A 19,815-nucleotide genomic window follows, 5' to 3' on the forward strand; every position below is an offset into this window, starting at 1 on the left:
AAATGGGAGTGAACAGGAGTGCACTCCTCCCCAAAATTTCAATTTATTTATTAAATTATATCTCCGATGGGCTAGACCAGTGATTCCCAACCACTGTGCCACGGCACATTAGTGTGCCGTGAGAGATCATCGGGTGTACCGTGGGACATTATCCAATTTCACTTAATTGTTCCGAAAATTATTTATTTACTGCAAATAATTTGTCTTCGTTCGTCTATGCCAGCGACGTATATTAAAGTCGTTCAATGTAATGAAAGTCGTTCAAATTCTGTAAAGCTGCTTTGCGACAATTTTTGTTAAAAGCGCTATACAAATGACTTGACGTATAGTGACCGGCAGAACAATTAAATACTCTTCCAATAGATGGCAGCAGGTAGCTAATTAACCTGTGTATCTACCTGTTGCCATTCAAACAAAAGAATTAGTAATGCTTCGGGTGTGACAGCGGTGATGGCGATAGCAGGGATGAGAGTTTTCCGCTTTTCGGCGGATTTCCGCTTTTTCTGAGTAAAAAAATCGACCTTTTTATATTATGCCAAATCTGTTGAGATTTTTTTTTCATTTATTGAGGGGGGTTGGGGTATGTTCCTTCGTGATACTCAAGCGTAATTCATTCCTACGACAATGTTACATGTTTACATTTTCGCCATCTTTAGTCTCGCTAAGTCTCGTGGTAGAATACGTGTTATCTACAATGTGATTGGCCAAAACATCGATGGTGAAAGCATGATAGCCAATCATAACAGTTCTTACAAAAGAGAGGACCGACAAGCTTTTGTCTTTGGCCAAAAAGCTGAAGAAGTCGAAATGATCAAATAAGAAGTGACTGTGAACTATAAATAATTGCATAAAGTGTACATAGACATTATCCCATAAACTTAGCATTCGTATGATTTAATACATTGAACATGTATATGATGGTCAGTAAATCTGAATTAATGCTGACAGTTTTGAAAACTTAAATATTCCAAAAGACTTTTTGAAGAAATCATATGCAACTAATGAGGACATAGGGATAAAAGGTCAGTCACCCTAGCCTGGGCCCGCCCATCCTAAGCGTGACGCAACACGAGGGCCTGTTGCGAGTTTAGTCTGGCAAGGCAAGCTATCTACAGCTCTTCCAAGCTCCCGAAAAATCGGGAACCAATCAACTTTGAGCATCTCCAACGGCCCTGGGTAGAGGTGTGTTCAAGGCAGTGACGTAGTAGAACTGCGACCGGAAGCCATAGATTGTTTACAGAATCTATGCCGGAAGCGCTTCATTCACTAGAAACATTACGAACATGGAGCAAGTTCTCATTGAAAACGGAGCAAAGAGCAGCCCTGGAGGTATTTATTGAAAGGAAGGACGTTTTCGCCTTGCTCCCGACCGGCTTCGGTAAGAGTTTAATCTACCAGTTAGCCCCGTCGTGTCACATACGTCAGAGGAAAGAGTGATGTGATTGGTTTAAGCTTCGTCACAGCCTTTTCTGGCTTCGACCAGTAGCAAACTGAGGCATTTCAGGGAGGCGGGTCAACCACGCACTTTGGGAAACGGTTGGGCTTAATATCTTGGCCAGACCAAATGCTCGCAGAGCTTTGCAGTCACGTTAGCCAGACTACAGTCACCCTAAGAAATTTTATTTAATATATGAACATTTTGATAATTAATAGAACTTAAGTTTAATGTGAATTATTTTGTCATTTTTGTTGATTATGAATTATAACTATACCCTTGAATGTAGAATGTGATTTTATTTTGAATTCAAACAATATTGATTTGAAACATATTTTCATGTAAATATATAAAAAAGACAACAGAATTTTTTTTTTTTTTTTATCTACTACAGCTCAGATTGCAGGAAAAGAGGCCTTGTATTTGTGATATTTTTGTTTGGTGGTGTGCCGTGGGATTTTTCAAATGTAAAATATGTGCCGTGGCTCAAGAAAGGTTGGGAAACACTGGGCTAGACAATCGCTACTCGAGGCCCAAAGGAGGCTGTCCAACAAAGTCACTGAACATGTACAGTAAGTAGTGCATTAGTCACAGAAGCAACCAAGTAGCCAATGGTAATACAGGTAGTCGTCGACTTGCGGCCTATGCAACTTACGACCGATCGACTTTACGACCATCTGGTTATGACTGGCAAGTGTTTCCCAGCTGAGCTAGCTGAGCGTACGACAGTTTCCGCCCCAGCTCCCGGCACACGCGCAGTCTCTCTCACGCTCCCTCACGCACTCCGTCATACAGTTTCCGCCCCAGCTCCTGGTTTATGAAACGAGCAAATCCTCCCACCAGCCCGAACACTGCAACAGCTGATGATGGCGTAGACGACCCACAGCCAAGCACCAGTGATGCCAGCGGTCACTAAGGTGGTTTTTTTTTTTTTTTTTTTTTTTTTTTTTTTTTTGTATTTTGCTATGTTTTACATTTTATATTTTGGTATGTTTCAAACTAAAATGTTTTCTATTTTTCACACCTGTATTTCATATTTTTTGTTTTGCACATATTAAACGAATTGTACTGTACGCAGTGTAGTATGCAGTGTTTGACTTCAACCAAATAATGAGCCGAGGTAATGAAATAAGAAAATGTTGATAAAATAAGACTTTAACATGATTACAATATCATTACACATCACAATATACTTGCGTTCATTTAACATAAGCCGACTTACGACCAGATCGGTTTACGACCGGTCAGTCGTAACCAAACACAGTCGTAAGTCGACGACTACCTGTGCTCAAAATGATGCTGCCAGCACCATGCTTCAAAATTTGATCTCGTGAGTTTCCAATTATATGTAAATTCATGACTTAAAATACTAGTTAAGTCTATTTAACATTCGGGGGGCGCGGCACAGTGGCGTAGTGGTTAGCACTGTCGCCTCAGCAGAAAGTTCTGGGTTCGTGGCCGACGAGGGCCTTTCTGTATGGAGTTTGCATGTTCTCCCTGTGTCTGCGTGGGTTTCTTCCGGGTGCTCCGGTTTCCCCCACAGTCCAAAGACATGCAGGTTAGGCTAATTGGTGGCTCTAAATTGACCGTAGGTGTGAATGAGAGTGTGAATGGTTGTGTGTGTTTGTCAGCCCTGTGATGACCTGGGGTGTACCCTGCCTCTCATCCATAGTCAGCTTGGGTAGGCTCCAGTTTGCCTGCGACTCTGTACAGGATAAGCGGTTACGGATAATGGATGGCTGGATGGAATATCCAGGGGAGTGAATACTTATGCCGGCCACTATATTTTCATGCCTTCCTCCCCTGTCTCGCTCTCTCAGACTCTAGCAGCTCTGCCTGACCAAGATTCATTCTACGATGTGACCGATTGCCTGGAGCATCAGGAGATGGAGCGCATCATGACGAAACATATGAACAGCAAAGGCATTGACCCCGACCTCAAACAGCAGTTTACTATATACGAGGTAGAGCGGCATGTAATCAATATTTACCACAAACAGTATATTTAACACCAGCAGGCACAAAAACTGTGCTATACATATGCTAGTGACATGATTTTGTGTGTGTTTTCTGTATAGAATGCTTTGAAACACGAGGATGGAGATGTAGACGAATCATCTCCTCTTACCCGTAAGGAGCGGAGGAAAGCAACAAACAGCGAGCAGGAGGGCAGGAGGAGCCGATGGTCCTCGGCACAGAGTCTTCAGGATGTTCCACTCTCCTCCTCTTCATTGCCTGCTTCTGCTGCTTCCTCCATCAGTTCCACTACAGGTTTGTCTCACGTCAGACTCCGTTCTCCAAGCCACTCAGTTCACAAAGCTCGTTCTAGATGAAGTCAACAGAAGATTTCTCAAAAAAAAAAAAAAGAATGGGATTAGTCACCAAAATTATCAGGCAACGTTTGATGCTGCTCTTTTCCCATGTATAGCATATAACCAGATTGCTGCTCAGAGGACAGATTTTAAACACTGAAACACCTTTTTTCAGCTTTACTTTCAGTATTGTTTTAGCGTACGGCTGAATAGGTGTTTAAAATTAAGTATGTAGAGTTTCTGCTTTGTATCTGATCATAACCGCTTGCTAGTTGTTGGAATGCTGTTACATCAGCTATACTAAAGCAAAGAACCTTAACCTTACAATAGTTACACTACCGTTCAAAAGTTTGGGGTCACTTTGAAATGTCCTTATTTTTGAAAGAAAAGCACTGTTCTTTTCAATGAAGATCACTTTAAACTAATCAGAAATCCACTCTATACATTGCTAATGTGCTAAATGACTATTCTAGCTGCAAAGGTCTGGTTTTTGGTGCAATATCTCCATAGGTGTATAGAGGCCCATTTCCAGCAACTCTCACTCCAGTGTTCTAATGGTACAATGTGTTTGCTCATTGCCTCAGAAGGCTAATGGATGATTAGAAAACCCTTGTACAATCATGTTAGCACAGCTGAAAACAGTTGAGCTCTTTAGAGAAGCTATAAAACTAACCTTCCTTTGAGCAGATTGAGTTTCTGGAGCATCACATTTGTAGGGTCGATTAAATGCTCAAAATGGCCAGAAAAATGTCTTGACTATATTTTTCTATTCATTTTACAACTTATGGTGGGAAATAAAAGTGTGACTTTTCATGGAAAACACAAAATTGTCTGGGTGACCCCAAACTTTTGAACGGTAGTGTAAGTGTTCGTCAAATGGAGTTACTTCACTGTTCCTACACGTACTGCAGTTTGATTTTTCTTTTGACCATAGAATTGTTAAATGACTTCTGTGAACACAGCGTAATCCTTTTTTTTTTTTTTTAATGACATTTCCACCCACACATTTGGCAGGGCATGGTATCTAATTACACAGGAAGTCATCGCTGATGCTTTGTCATTCTTGTCTATGCCAGTGCTCGTCAAACTTGTTGCAGCCAGGGATCCTCCCAGCACAGATTTATTTATTTGTTCTAGGATCTATGCAAATATTAGGCTCATTATTCAAATGTGTATAATAATTTTCTGTTCCTGAACTTTCCACCAACAGGACCGCACTGATATTATTTCTAGTCCTGATGGATGATTTTTTTTTCCTTCTAGTTACTGAGATTTAGATTAAGCCAATTCAATGCAAGTGACCAGTCAACCCAGCTAATAATCATGAGAACACCTCTGTTTTATAATAAGAAATATAATTAATATAACTTTGATAATGCTCTGGTTTCCCCCACAGTCCAAAGACATGCAGGTTAGGTTAACTGGTGACTCTAAATTGACCGTAGGTGTGAATGTGAGTGTGAATGGTTGTCTGTGTCTATGTGTCAGCCCTGTGATGACCTGGCGACTTGTCCAGGGTGTACCCCGCCTTTCGCCCGTAGTCAGCTGGGATAGGCTCCAGCTTGCCTGCGACCCTGTAGAACAGGATAAAGCAGCTAGAGATAATGAGATGAGATAACTTTGATAATAGCGTGTTGTGATTTCCAGCAGTGGCTGTTTCATGGACTCCTTATGTCCATTTTGAGAACCACTTCTTTCTAGTCCTGATAGATGTGAATGCTTTCTTTTTTTCCACGAGTCTGGTACAGATGGACTGAATGCAGCTGAGATAATCATTCAGAGCTACAGTGGAAAAGAGCTTTGTTGGTATAAAAGGAAAATGGGAGGTGCTTCTACATTTAGGCTTTTGTTAAAATGAAATCGTGTTAGTCTTGGGATTAGTATCCGGATATTAGCATTGAAATGTCGACTCCCATTCAGCTCATCAAACTCATTTGAGTCACTCATTAACAAAAGAAAATCTTCCATCAAAGCTAAGATCGGGCTCCATCTTGCTTTATAGTTTGCCCTCTAAGCTGTGACCTGACTGATGTCATGCACTTGTACGTAGTGAGTTTGCAAGCTTTTTGGTTTTCTTTCAGGTCCGAGTTGTACCACTTCTCCCACACTTTCAGGCACTCCATCCTCCCCTTTCACCACTTCTCCCATCTCCCTTGATGTAGGAGGCACCTCAAGTGAATCAGAGTCCAGCTCATGTAGCTCAACTCCAGTAGTGCCCTCTGTTGTAAATGAAACTCCAGCCAATGATGTGTAAGTAGAGAGAGAGTGTGTGTGTGCGCGTGCGTGTTTTTGAACGGCACTCAGAATAATAAGGTTTGTTGGTCTGCTATGATTTCAAGGCAGAGCTAGAAATGGCTTTTTATGCTGAATTTTTTTATTTTTTTTTTAAGACGGGTGGGGTGGTTTTTTTTGGGAGGGCCTTATCTCCCCTCCCCTCATCCACACAGTAGGACTATTGAGGTATTTCACCTGACGTCACAGGGTCACGTGACGCCCCGGTGTCCGCCATTTTGAACGTCAAGCTACATACTAACGCTGCAGACAGAGAGGGAGAACCAGCTTGAAAAAAAAACGTGTTACAGACACCTAGAATAGATTAATTTGTCAGTAAGCACTCTATAAATAACCATGGTGTTTGCTTGTTGTGCTGTAGGCTGCCACAACAGACAGGGACGGCGTACAGGACGCTCCTTTTACCGGTTTCTAGTGATGGGAATTTCGGCTCTTTTTCGGGAGCCGGCTCTTTTGGCTCTTCTTACTATAAGGAGCCGGCTCTTTCGGCTCCCAAACGGCTCCTGAGATTTTATTTTTGATTTAATTGCTGCAATTAACTAGTTAATTAATTACATTATTATTTATATTTTATCAATAGGATGTTTTCCATTTTATTTTTTAGTTTTTGTAGCCATTGTAAAGCTTTGTAAAGTATAGCAGTGTAACAGTGTTCTAGCTATAGAAATAAAACTTACTTACCAATTAATAAATTATTTTCTCACAAACATAATGCAAAACTGTGTTATATTACCAATATAAAATACACAGCTGATTTTCCCCTCCTCAGGTGCCTCACAGACTCCTCTCCCCTGTGCTCCACAGCTTTAAGCATTACACCAATTTCGCAGCTGTGAATGACATCAACCCCCCCCCAACCAAAAAAAGTAGGCGTACACCATGCTACTTTTTTTCCTTTGAATGGTAATAGACAACACAAAGACGCAATCGGACAGCAACTTTTTTTTGTGAAAGTCTCTCTGTCTCTCTGAGGCACCTAAGGACAAAAAACTAATTCGGCTCCCCAACTCGGCTCCCACCGAAGAGCCGGCTCCCGTCGTTCACTTCAAAGAGCCGGCTCTTTGAACCGGATCGTTCGCGACCGACACATCACTACCGGTTTCCTACTGACCCAGACAAGAGGGCCAAATGGATTGCAGCTGTGAAGAGACAGGATTGGGAGCCAACAGAGTACTCCAGACTTTGCAGTGATCATTTCATTTCAGGTTAGTTTATCAGTTAACGCAATTTTGATAAAATATATAGCAAAAAGTAAATGGGTCAGTGTTTGTTAACCCATCTGAGCAGTGAAACAAGGCAGTGTTAATTTGTCTAGGGTTGCATGTAGCAGACATCAGACATAAAACGCAATAACAGAGGCTAGAAAGAAACGGGACACAGAAATAAATAAACAGGGCTCCATACCAAGGCTGGGTACAGTGTTTGTGATAAAAGACAGATCCAATTTAACACGAATCACAGCTTACTTTCTTGTTAAAATGTGCAAAGGTCTCCACCATCTCATACTGCCTTGCACTGAAGGACTTAAGCGTGCCGTCCAAAATGGCTGCGTCACGTGACTTGGTCACGTGGGTGAAATACCTCAATAAGCCACATACAGATTTAAAGTGCTGTTTGTATAGCATGCACACCACTAGGATGCAATTTGTTTCTGGAATCATCAGTGTGCTCACTATATAGACATTTACGAGGGATAAGAACATTTAAAGACCATCTGTGAAATTGAACCCTTTTTGACAAATTAAATCTGTCTTCTTAATTTTGTGTTTGGGGTTACTTCTTACACCCATACTTCCAGTCATGGTTTTTTAAAACAAAATTTTCCAGCCATCCATCCCTCACTCCATCCATCCAGCCAGCCAGCCATGCCTCATTCCCTCACGCCAGCCATGCCTCATTCCATGCATCCTTCCCTCATTCCATCCCCTCCATCTGTCCTTCCCTCCCTCCCTCCATCCAGCCATGCCTCATTGCTTCACTCGTCCCTCATTCCATCCTTCCTTGCCTCAGTCCCTCATGCCAGCCATGCCTCATTCCATCCCATCCATCCCTCATTCCAGCCAGCCATCCATCCCTCATTCCCTCATGCCACACCAGTCATGCCTCAGTCCCTCACTCATCCCTCATTCCATCCATCCCTCATTCCCTCACGCCAGCCATGCCTCATTCCCTCATGCCAACCATGCCTCATTCCCTCACTCACTCCATCCATCCATCCATCCATCCATCCATCCATCCATGCCTCATTCTTTCAGTTTTCTATATTTCTATCTGAATTTTCTTTTAAAGCACATTGCACAGATATAAAACACCAACTGGAGATATATATATATATATGAGTGATTCCACGCTTATGGGTACTGAAATGGGGACATGAACTTATTCACCTAAAACGATTTCTTTTTTTTACCATCAGGTCACAAAACATGTAATCTTTGATGAATGATATGTTAAAAGATAACTTTAATTTTCTGAGATGTAATAAAAACATTTATATGCCAAAGTCAAGCCTATGAGTTCCAAAATGATGTCTGTTACGTTACTTCTGTTACGATTGTCCATCTCGCGTCTGTTACAAATTAATTACAATCCAGCTATATACCATGTTAATCTTATTGAAAGAATGTGTATGTTTATTCTACTACACGTTTATTAATTATATTTGCTAAAACATCGCCTTCCTATGTTTCAAAAAGTAATTCTACATTGTTAAAATTGAGAATATATATGTCCACAACACTTCTGTTACGTTCTGACTTTGGCATATAAATGTTTTTATTACATCTCAGAAAATTAAAGTTATCTTTTAACATATCATTCATTAAAGATTACATGTTTTGTGACCTGATGGTAAAAAAAAAGAAATTGTTTTAGGTGAATTTTTAAAAATAAGTTTTTTATATATATATATAAATATAATATAAATATTATATATATATATATATATATATATATATATATATATATATATATATATATATATATATATATATATATATTTCCTGTGGTTTTAAAAGACTTTTGTGGTTATATTTCAAGTCCTCTCTTGACCCACTAATCTTCAGCTGTGCTGGCTTGGGAAGTGTTATTCTACAGCAGGCTGCCTTCACGAACTGATCCACAAACAGTTTCTCAGCCAATAACATTTACCCAGACATGCCATAAATGGGTTATGATGCCTCAGGTGGGAGTATGACTAGGCTACTTTAGCCGGAAAAAGAATAACTTGTGCACATTGCATGAGTTGACAGGTCTTTTAAAAAAAAAAATTTATATACAAACTGTGACTGGAAGTTACATGTTTTTAGTTATGAATAAAAAAGGAATCGCTTTTTGCTCAGACTGTAAGGAAATGGGAATTTGACTGAGTTTGCCACATACATCCGATGCTCTTTGCCTGCTCAGCTCCTCCCAGGGTAAGCAAATTGCTATGTGCCTTTCCAAGTATAGCTCCTGGCCAAAGCAAGACATTTTATTCAGTTGACAGGCACTACCTATATGTGGAAAGCTAATGTTTTATTTGGAAGCCCATTTTGTCTTTGTAAAGTTATGGGTATTTAGTCGTCTGATTACATGTGGGTCATGACGTTGACCTGCTGGAGCACATCATAAACCTAATATTTTAATGAATTGAAGTGTTATCCACCTTTTATACAAACCTGCTTTTCCTTACTGTTGAGATGGACATGGTAGCAGGGGGAGGGAAAAAACACTTTTTCTTTCCTTTAACTTTTTCCACATGCTTCTGCTCCTGGTTGCACCCTTTGGTGGTTTGGTGTCAGTCTTGCAAATGTTGTGGGTCTCCTTGTCCTTATTTTAATCCTCTGCTTACTCATGTAACCAGACATCACTTTTCCACAGCTCTCTCTCTTTCTCTCACTCTTTGTGTCACTTCCTGCTCCTTCCAGCAAGGGACGCACTTTCATTGGTCAGTACCTGGCTCATATGGGGATTTCTAGGCGGAGGTTAAAAAAGGCGGGGTCCGTAACACAGGAGCCCTCCACTCCCCTAAAGAGGTCTGTATAACTTACCAGCTTTTCATCTCATTGGTAGAAGTTACTCCTTCTGCTGTCTAGATTAGCTGGAAGGAATAACTTTTACTTTCAACTAATCTTTTTGTCTCTGAACTAACCATGACATCACATGGTGCCACTTTTTAACACCTGTCTTGACAAACGAGGGTCTTTTTAATGTCCTGATTTCGTGCAGAGTTTGGTTTCAACCCTAATTACACAGTTAAGCTTACAGGTGCAACTGTAAACTGCATGGATTAGGGCCTGACTGATAAATCGGCGTGCTGATATTATCAGATGATGTGAACTAATTGCCAGCAAATCTATATCCATGTTTATAACAGCTGATAATGACAAAACTTATATATATATATTGTGTTATATACTATTGCAATGCTGGCCGACTTAAAGTAATTCTTTTATCTGTGTGGTTCAAAATGGATTTTTTTTCCCCTTGTACATTTAGGCCTGTTCGACTTTTTGTAATATGCACAATATTTTAAAACATTTCTTTTTGACTGGAAACGTGGTTGTTTTTTTTTTGTTGTTTTTGGTTTGTTTTTGAGGGACAGGTATCGACTGATAACACCAGTCATCAGAAATCACAGACCTTTTATGATTTTAATTGGTTTCGGTGCCAAAAATTCTTTATCAGTGGGGCTCTAGTGAGTATGGACTAGAACTAAACTCTGCATAATTGTACATTCACCTGGGTTTGTTTGTTTATATATATATATATATATATATATATATATATATATATATATATATATATATATATATTTGGTTGAGCATATTGACTCGTGTAGTTATCCAAATATTGCATGACTATCTTATCTGCTTAACTTCTGTGCAGAATGTATTCTATATTTGAATATACAATATAATATTTTAGATACAGTATTTTGGTGGTTAAAGCCAGAAATGATGCAGTGAAATGGCTGAGAAAGGCTTTAAGGCAGATAAAACCTGCTGTAGCATTAATTTTTGGTACAAGAGTGCAATGTAATGACACTAGGATGGTACTCCTCATTTCTGGAAATAAATTTACCAGTACAGAAGTTCCAGACCCCCTGTCCTGCAATCTTATCTACAGGTTTTTCAGCGTTTTAATGCAATTGCATTGCGGGATATAGTAAAAACGAAGCGCAATCAGGAATTCAACTAAAGTAGTCTACTATCCGGGTATCTCTTGCAAACTTCAAATATTCATCTTTTTATGCAGCATTTGGGAGGGGTTTTCAAACACTATCTAATGTCTAAAAGAAAATAGAATTTATTAGCAGTAATAAGCCTGTTGCCAAATTTACATCCAGGATATTCATCAATCTTAACAGGTTGCACAATATAAACAGTGACCCGTAACCAAAAAGGAAAAAAATAATCGGGGGGGGATAAAGGATCACAAAGATAGTGTGAGTAGGTTTGAATCACAGAAGTTGTTTTCTGCTTGGTGATGTGTCCCTCCCCCCCCAACTGAAAATCAATCAAGTTTCTCTAATCAGCTTCAATGCTGACTTTTTCTGATGGATGTTAAGTCAGAGAGGCTCGCAGTCACATTACAGGAACCTTCTAAAACATCTCGGAAAGAGAGACAAAAAGAGGGAGCAAGATTATGAAAAATATAATTTATTTATTTATTTATTTATTTTTAAAGTACGTAGCCCATTTCCTTTTCTAAAAGAGGGCTCTACTTTTATACTAGGATGAATCTAATTTATACACGAATTACGTAAATCAGATTTTGAAACCATAATCTCTGATTAAAGCACTGACCTGAGGGTTGCTTGGTACTTTTTTTAAAATTTGGTGAATCCATCAGTTGTAATTTTTTTTGAGTGAAAATTGCCATAAAAATTTCCTTTGAGAAGAAACTCCAAAATCCACTTCTTATATTCCACTGTGTTGTAAATTTAAACCACCTCAACGGCAAGATATTAAATTAACTTCAGACTAAAATTCTTCAGTTAGAGATGAAAGTAATGTAGCAGGAGGATTTAAGTTCATTTTAATTTTCCCTAAAAAAAAAACTTCAATCGGGATTAAAAATGATTTAAATACAACTCAGTTTATTTTAAACAAGGTTTAAACTTTGAACTCAACCTAGTCTATTGTTAAATTGTATGTCTGAGGGTGTGTGTGTGTCTCGGTGGGTGTGTGTGTGAGGGTGTATGTGTGTACAGCCTCTGTGAACCTTTATGGAAACTGAAGTGTTTTGAGATGTGCGACTCAGACTGTCTGATCAGATTTTCTTGGGTTTTTTTTTTTCTCCTTTTTTCTTCCCCATCCAGCCCCAGCGTGTCTCCCGCAGACTCGCCTCCTCAGGAAAACCAGAGAGCACAGAACCACACTGAGGGAACAGGACGGATTAAGTGAGTATCGCGTCTCTCTCTCTCACTCAGTTGGAGATTGTATTTGTTTTTATTATACTATTGTGAAAGTAGGGGGTAAAAAAAAAAAGTTAGGCATTAAAATATGTGCTTGGAAAATTTATTAAGGGATTATTGAAGTGAAATATTTTTAAGTCAGGTTTTCAACAGGAATTTGCTCTGATTGTGGTTTTAATGTGTAAAATATTGTTGAATAGATTGGGAGTGTGTGTTGGTGTTATGATTAGTGGTGGTGTGTACAGGGAATCACTATAATCTGTATTATTACGATTATAGAGATTAGAATTATTATTTAGGGATTTACACTACTCTCAGTAATGGTTTACTCACCGGACCTGAACTGTGTTGTTATACAGAATAATTAATATTCTTGTCCAATATTTATTGTGAAAGCCAGGATATTTAGGACTCGGTGGTGATTCATTAAGGCGATTTGTAATTTTATCCCTTTTTTTTTTTTTTTTTTAAATATATGAACACCTTACCTTCTGTGTATCTTCCCTGTAGTCTTTCTTGACTCCTTACACTTTTTGTTTCTGCTAAGTGTCTGCGTCTGTTTCTTTCTCTGCCTCGATATCCCTAATGTTTGGCTCGGTTCCTAATCTTTCTCCTCACTACTGTGGCTTCCAACATTCTCCCTCCCTCTTTCTCTTCTTTCCTTCTTTCCTCAGCCTGCAAGAGGCAGACTCTGTTTGGTGAGTAGCTGCTACACAGCCAAAGAATGCAGCCTTCAGTTGCTACCAGTCTAAACCATGAGTCATTTTGGGAGCGGGGGGGGAGTGTTCGCTGTGTTGGTTCTGTTTCGTTAGTCAGGCGACGTATAGTAATAATAGTTCAGTATTACCAAAAGGATGACTCTTTCATGCGTGTCCTGTTCACATCTTTTCCAATAACGGTCTAATCACTCTCACGTTCCCGTTTGCATCATGTCTCATCTTCACTTCCTTGATCTTCCTTGTAATGGATGTGTGAAGGGTTTTGTTTTTTTGTCCCCTTTGGAACTGTTATGATAAATCAATTCTACCAGAATGATTCAGTTGGTCTGGTATGTTTTATGAATGAACTGAATTTCGAAATGTCTTTTTATAATTTATCATTACCAAGACAAAGCACTGAAGAAAGCACACAGTGCAGGATGAACTGAGTGGAATTTCTTGGTCAGGAAGACACAGCTTCTCCTCTTTGTCTCCATATTAGTTCACGTGGAGGAGCGATCCTAAATTAGTGTTATTCTTCAGACCAGGGGTGTCCCAAATAAAATTTGCAAGGTCCAGCTACATAAAATTTTTCTTTTTATAGAAAGGACTGGATAAGCAACTAACATATGACTTACTTGCAACAACTTTTGCATTTTAATGCTTAACCATAAATGACCTAATTTGTATGATTATCAATAAGACTTCAATTTGAAGTGTTTTTGGCTATAGCCATGGAGTCTGAACAGGTTAGATACCTGTTTTGAAGGAGAGAATAAACGCATACTTCTGTCTAGTCATCCTTAAACTTTTTTTATCATATTCCCCCCCCCCCCCCCCCCCCCCCCGAGTAATAAGCTTGACTATATACTATATAAATTAATCCTCAGTGATCAGACCAGAGCGGGTAAAGGCCCGGTCCCACTGGCCAATGGACACAAAACGTATGCAAAAAGGACACAGCGGACGAGCAAAATTTCGGGGGTGGCTCTATCCGTTTTCATCCGCTCCAGAAATGGACAAAAAAGCGGATGGAAGTGGATGACCGCTCCGAAGGGGTTACCGGTGATAACTGAGAAGCGGACGCATAGCAGAAAGAGCGGATGCATAGCAGATGAAGGGGATGTATCACGTACGCCTAACGGAAACAAAGGGGATGTTGCGCGGATGTATATCAGATGCAGACCGTTCACTGCGCATGCGGGAGGTATGAATTGCGTCTGCTCCGCGGATATAAAGGGATGCAGCACGCACGCCGTCAGCATAAAGCGGAAAGAAGTGCTGGCGGCTACATCGATACATCTCTACTACTAGATGATTTTCTCCCCCTTTTTATACAAAATATCGATTGTCCGCTAGGTGTCCTTCTACATACTCTAGACATACTCCAGACATCCTAAATATACGAGATACATCCCAGATATAAACGCTTTGTCCGTTTTGAATACTTTATATACGAGATGCATACGCTTACATCCTTTCTATTTCCGTGCTACTAACGATGAATAGACGTTTCATGTACCTTATCTTTCCTCCCTCTTTCCGTTTTCACCTGCAGCGGATGTGAGTTGCGAGGATGCCCAGAGGATGCAGAGAGGATACAGCAGACGTTTAACGGATGATGACGGACATAGAACGTTTGTTGCTCGTATATGTCGCGGATTTACATCGTACACGGCGGAAAGTTCATCCGTTCTAAAAGTTTTGTGCAGCTCAAAACTTTTTGCGCGGATGAAATCACAGTGGACGGATGCTCAATGGATAGAGCGTATGAAGCACGTATGCAATGAGTACACAACGGATGCATAGCGTTTTCCAACAGATGGCAAAGATTTTTTTACGTTTTACATCCTCTTTGCATCCGTAAGTGCAGTGGGACCGGGCCTTAAATGAAGTGGGGATGGATGAAGAAAAAATCTGTCAAAGTCTGAAACTCCAATTGTTCAGCTAAATGCACTTTCAGAAAGTAAAGTCCATTATTTTTTTTGCAGTGCGGTTTCCATCAAATCCTGCGCTCTGATTGGCTGGCGAGCGGGTCCATATCCTACAATACGGACCCTGGTTATGGACCTCTGGCGACTCTCTCATTCACAACAAAAAACATAGTAGCATTTTTTTTGTCAACATTTTTATTTATTTATTTTTTTAAATAAGATTTATTTATAAGATTATCAATCTTATAAATTTTTTCCAGCATTTCTCAGAAGAATAGCATTAATTTTACAGCATGGATAGCGATAATGACAGTGTTCACAGTGAAAGCGAGTTTTACTACCCTGAGGAAGAAGAAATAAAAGAAAACATTGCAGGAGAAAGCTAAAAACCTGTAACTGTTGCTAACGCCGAGCAAAAACATGGCTGAATCCTGAATGACTCAATTTTGTATAAATAGGGGACTAAATAGGCGGCAAAATGTAGTGTTTTTTTTTTTTTTTCCTGCCATGGAAGTGCACTTGTATACCGAGGAGGAAGCCATTTGCATTACAGCCGTGAATGAGGATTCAAAATGGTAGCTCTGCTTGATTTTCCCTTTTGGGCGCTCTTGTTTTTGTTAGAATTTGGTAAAGAAAAAAAATATATATATTATTTACCAGCTTAAGGTCGGTCTGTATGGTGAAATACCGTGACCTCGGCCCAGAGGGCCTCGGTCAGTACTTTCAAGACCTCGGTCACGGTATTTCACGATACGGACCTCCCAGCTGGTAAATAACATATTTATTGTACCTTTTAAGGGTACTTATTTGGACCCTTTATATACTGCTTGGGAACATATATGAACCTTTTTGGCCCTAAAAAGGTACACATGGTTACCTTGAGGTCCAATACTGAGCCCAAGGGGGTACATTAGTGTAGATTGTACCTTGGGCGACAGAAATGGACTCCTACTGTAACCCTATTTCTGACCGTGTAGGGTTAGAGTTAACGTAAAGGCACATAATTGAAATAGGATCTGCTACAGAAGCCATTTATTTATTTATTAAGCATACTTTTTAATTGACTTCTCCTTTATTTTTCTTATATTTATGAATACTTTTCTGGGTCCGTAACTGGACTACAGCCCAAAAAGTTGATAACCCTTGCTCTAGGTTATACATTTAATATGGTCACAAAAAGGTAATTTAATGTAGCCAATAAACAGTAAGCTGAGTTTCTTCCTTTACATAAACTGTAATGTCTCTCTCCAGCATGGAGGATATTGTGAGTAAGGACCGGCCCATACTCAGGAAGTATGAGTAAGTAAACTGCAGGCCGATCCTGACGTGGTGATGGTGGTGGAAACTGCTCTTTATGCTGATCTCAGGCCAGGTTTGGGGTGAGGTGCCTGGTCCTGAATCGGCGTTTAAGGGCGGTTGCTTGATCTCTGCGGGTGTTTTGCAGATCAGGTGGCTGGGACTTGAATGAATGTTGCGCTTTCAGGCTATGGCTGTGTGCGTGCGTGCGTGTGTGTGTTTGTGTTGATCATTCTTACTGTCCATAAATGTTATTGTCCTGTTAAATCTAATGGAATGAATATTTCTGGAGTTTTTGACTAAATCTTACTGATCGCATGTCCTTATTACCTACCACATTATGGACTGATTATTTGAATTGTATTTATTTAACTAAGATTTCGTGCATTTAAAAAAAAGTGTATTTAAATGATTTATCCTTTATGTAGACTATAATATGTATTCTCAGCAGATCTGGGAGACTGCAGTAGCTATTTTGTGGTTGCTCAGAATGGGGGGAAAAATACCCAGCAGTCTTCTAAAAGCAGGCTGAAATGAAGGATGTGCTTTCCGTTTTGTTTGTAAGCCAATCCAGATTAGTTGTAACTAGCATTGTTTGTTTGCTTCTTTATGCACAAAATGATAGTGCTTTCTTTCAGTTATAATCTTTCTTCGAGTTAAAATTCTGCTTTCTTCCGTCTGCTCTTCATTACTACTGTAGGTCTCCTTTTCCCCAGGGCCTCCATGTTGGCTTTGTAACATTGTAGTTTCTCTTTACCACCTGTATATTTGTAGAAACCAGTTTTTACGCCGTCTGGAGGTGGGGCAGTTGCAGAAGAGGAATAGTAAAGATGCGGCGTCTCTGATCGAGAAAGTGTCTCTTGACCCAGACATCTACTCTTGCTCTATTGAAGAAGTGCAGCCGACCTCAGAAGGTGAGGGTGACTGCCAGTTATCTTTTATTCTTCTCTGTTCTCCTCCCACAAGCCAATCTACACTGTGTAGTGCAGCCTTCGCTCCAATCTGGGAAATTCCATCTTGCATAAATACTGATATTACCATGTACTGTATACTCCAGGGGTTTTCAAAGTGTGGGAGAGTCAGCCCCCCCAGAGAGCAAATAAACAACAGCGCCCCCCCCCCTACAATTTTTGTTGTTGCTATACTTGATGTTCCATTTGTATTTAAAAAAAAAAAAAAAAAGGTTGTTGTACACTATTTTTTCTTTTACACATTTTAAACATCTGTGCTTTTTGAAAACATTTTTTTTATGCATTTAAAACGTGCTTTTTTTAAAACTTTTTTTTTGCACATTTTAAACATCTGTGCTTTTTTTTTCTTTAAAAACATCTTGTTTTACACATTTTAAACATCTCATAGCATCGTTAGCTAGCACCTCTTGGCAGACAACACACTGTGGCAGTGGAGCATCTTCAGATCCAGTCCATGAAAATCTAAACTTTAAATAATCGTGGTCATACTTCCTTCTTTTTTGCTTGGCCCAGACTCTGTCTCCTCACTCACTGTAGCTTTAAGTACTAAAAATTGATCCAGTTTGTCTCTGGCAAAGGCTAGCTGAAGTTCGCTAAATGTCCGCAATAGTAACTTATTCTGGTTTATTTTTCCTCACGTTGCGCCCCCCCCGAAGAACTCTGGCGCCCCCTAGGGGAGGCGCGCCCCACACTTTGAAAAGCCCTGGTATACTCACTTGTGACCTTTTTTTTTTTTTTTTTTTCCCCGCCCTTAGTTGAGGTGTGTGTGTGTGTGTGTGTGTGTGTACAACTAACTCAAGATAGGGAAAATACTCAGAAATGTGCATCATTGCAGAAGATGAATGCACCCACATTAGAGGAGGCAGAGATAAATTTGCTAATGTTTCTGCGTGCTAGTTGGTGAAACTCAAACTATTTAGAGGTGGGCAAACGTAACTGTAATTATGTTCACTGGATATGAGCAATCGCGCACTCTGATTGGCTACTCTACTACTAGGTTATCAGCTCCTATGCCATGAAGAGAGAAAAACAAAATGGCGGAGCGTGTTGCTGAACCAACCGAAGATGAAATAAAAACTCTACTCGAAAACAAAACCCCCCAAAATAAAAAAAAGCAAGAAAATATGGAATAAAAGTGTTTGATGGTAAGAACATTATATATTTTATTTTTCTAGAATTATTATTATAGCATTTTTCACAAATTGCTCGTCATTTCGCTGGTTTGTTTCCATTCTAAGCAGAAATTATTTTGTTGGACGTTTTGTAGAAAGTTATTCCACTCAATCTTGTCAAGCATGGCGTATAGCCAACTCGGTGCTATGCGTCTCGTTGGCTATCGGCTCATCTACGACTTGATTTCATGGAATAATATTGTTAAATGATGTTGTTTTTTTTTGTTTGTTTTTTTTGTTGCTCCAGTGTTGGAAAGTTAAGATAAAAATACAGAGATTTGGAAAGACTTTCTCTCATGTCTCTCATTCCAAGACATTTTCTTGTTCAAAGTGATGGCTAGGCATGCAACAATACATCATTTGATGATAAATCATGATACGAATTTATGACGTTCAGATTAAATGAATACCTCGAGGAAACACAGGTCTAAAATGGCACAGAGCTGTTGTGTGATTGACTGCACAAATTGATTTAACAAGAAATCAGAGCTCTTTTACAGACTGCCAAAAGTTAAAGAAAAGAGAAGCAGTTGGAGGTAGTACAAATGTTCATAAAGATTTATTAAGAAGAGACCGATTTGTTATTAACGATTTTAATAAAAGGAATATTTTAGTTAATGGTCTATTATATTTTGTTCCAACCTTTACAAATGTGGGTTAATAATTATTGTTAGTTATTAAGAAAATGAAGCGAAAGTTTTTTTTTTTTTTTCAATAAAAAAGGAATACTTAAATTAATAAAGAATAGGAGATTTTTTTTTTTTGGTAATAAAATTTTCATGTAATTAATTTTTTTCCCCTTTAAAAAATTGTGGGAAAATCGAATCATGAATCCAGTATTGTGAATCGAATCATGTATTGAGTGAATCATTTCATGGCTCATTTATGGCTCTTTTTAAAATTTACATAATAGTTTAAAATGTATTGACAAACTGTACCAACTGCTGTTAGACTTCCGTTATAAGTGAGGAAACCGCTTTTCCGGTCTTTTCTCAGTCCACGGAAAAGCTGCAGATTTAAAAAAAAAAAAAAAAAAAAAGAGCGATGTAAAAACACTGACATTCCTTTAAATTGCTTTCACTTAACTGTCTAATAAATGAGCTATTACAAATACAAAGCACTTACTAGTGTGTATGTCAACAGTTTAGGAAACTTCCTAGACTCTGAGTGAGGATTCACAGCTGACTCTTAGCACGGAGTCGATGGCCAAGTCAGCAGGAGCCTCGCTGTGATGGGCTGAGGAGGGCAGATTGTGAGACTGTGGTGTTTATATAATCAGCGTCCCTTAGAAATATAAAGCACAGA

General features: G+C 39.3%; 1 protein-coding gene across 5 annotated transcripts in view; it reads left to right on the top strand.

Moving 5' to 3' along the window:
- Positions 1-19,815, top strand: part of fhod1 (formin homology 2 domain containing 1) — a 104,109-nt gene that overhangs the window by 60,397 nt on the left and 23,897 nt on the right. For 2 of the 5 annotated variants that reach the window (XM_060911488.1, XM_060911489.1), the window contains exons 9-15: positions 3,256-3,399; positions 3,514-3,706; positions 5,829-5,997; positions 9,948-10,055; positions 12,344-12,424; positions 16,323-16,370; positions 17,142-17,281. In XM_060911488.1, the coding sequence (XP_060767471.1) occupies positions 3,256-3,399; positions 3,514-3,706; positions 5,829-5,997; positions 9,948-10,055; positions 12,344-12,424; positions 16,323-16,370; positions 17,142-17,281 (883 nt within the window). The remainder of the gene's footprint in view (positions 1-3,255; positions 3,400-3,513; positions 3,707-5,828; positions 5,998-9,947; positions 10,056-12,343; positions 12,425-16,322; positions 16,371-17,141; positions 17,282-19,815) is intronic. The other 3 variants (XM_060911491.1, XM_060911492.1, XM_060911493.1) reach the window with 3 other exon arrangements.

This window comes from Neoarius graeffei, chromosome 27, assembly GCF_027579695.1.
Source record: "Neoarius graeffei isolate fNeoGra1 chromosome 27, fNeoGra1.pri, whole genome shotgun sequence".
In the NCBI taxonomy this organism is placed as follows: domain Eukaryota; kingdom Metazoa; phylum Chordata; class Actinopteri; order Siluriformes; family Ariidae; genus Neoarius; species Neoarius graeffei.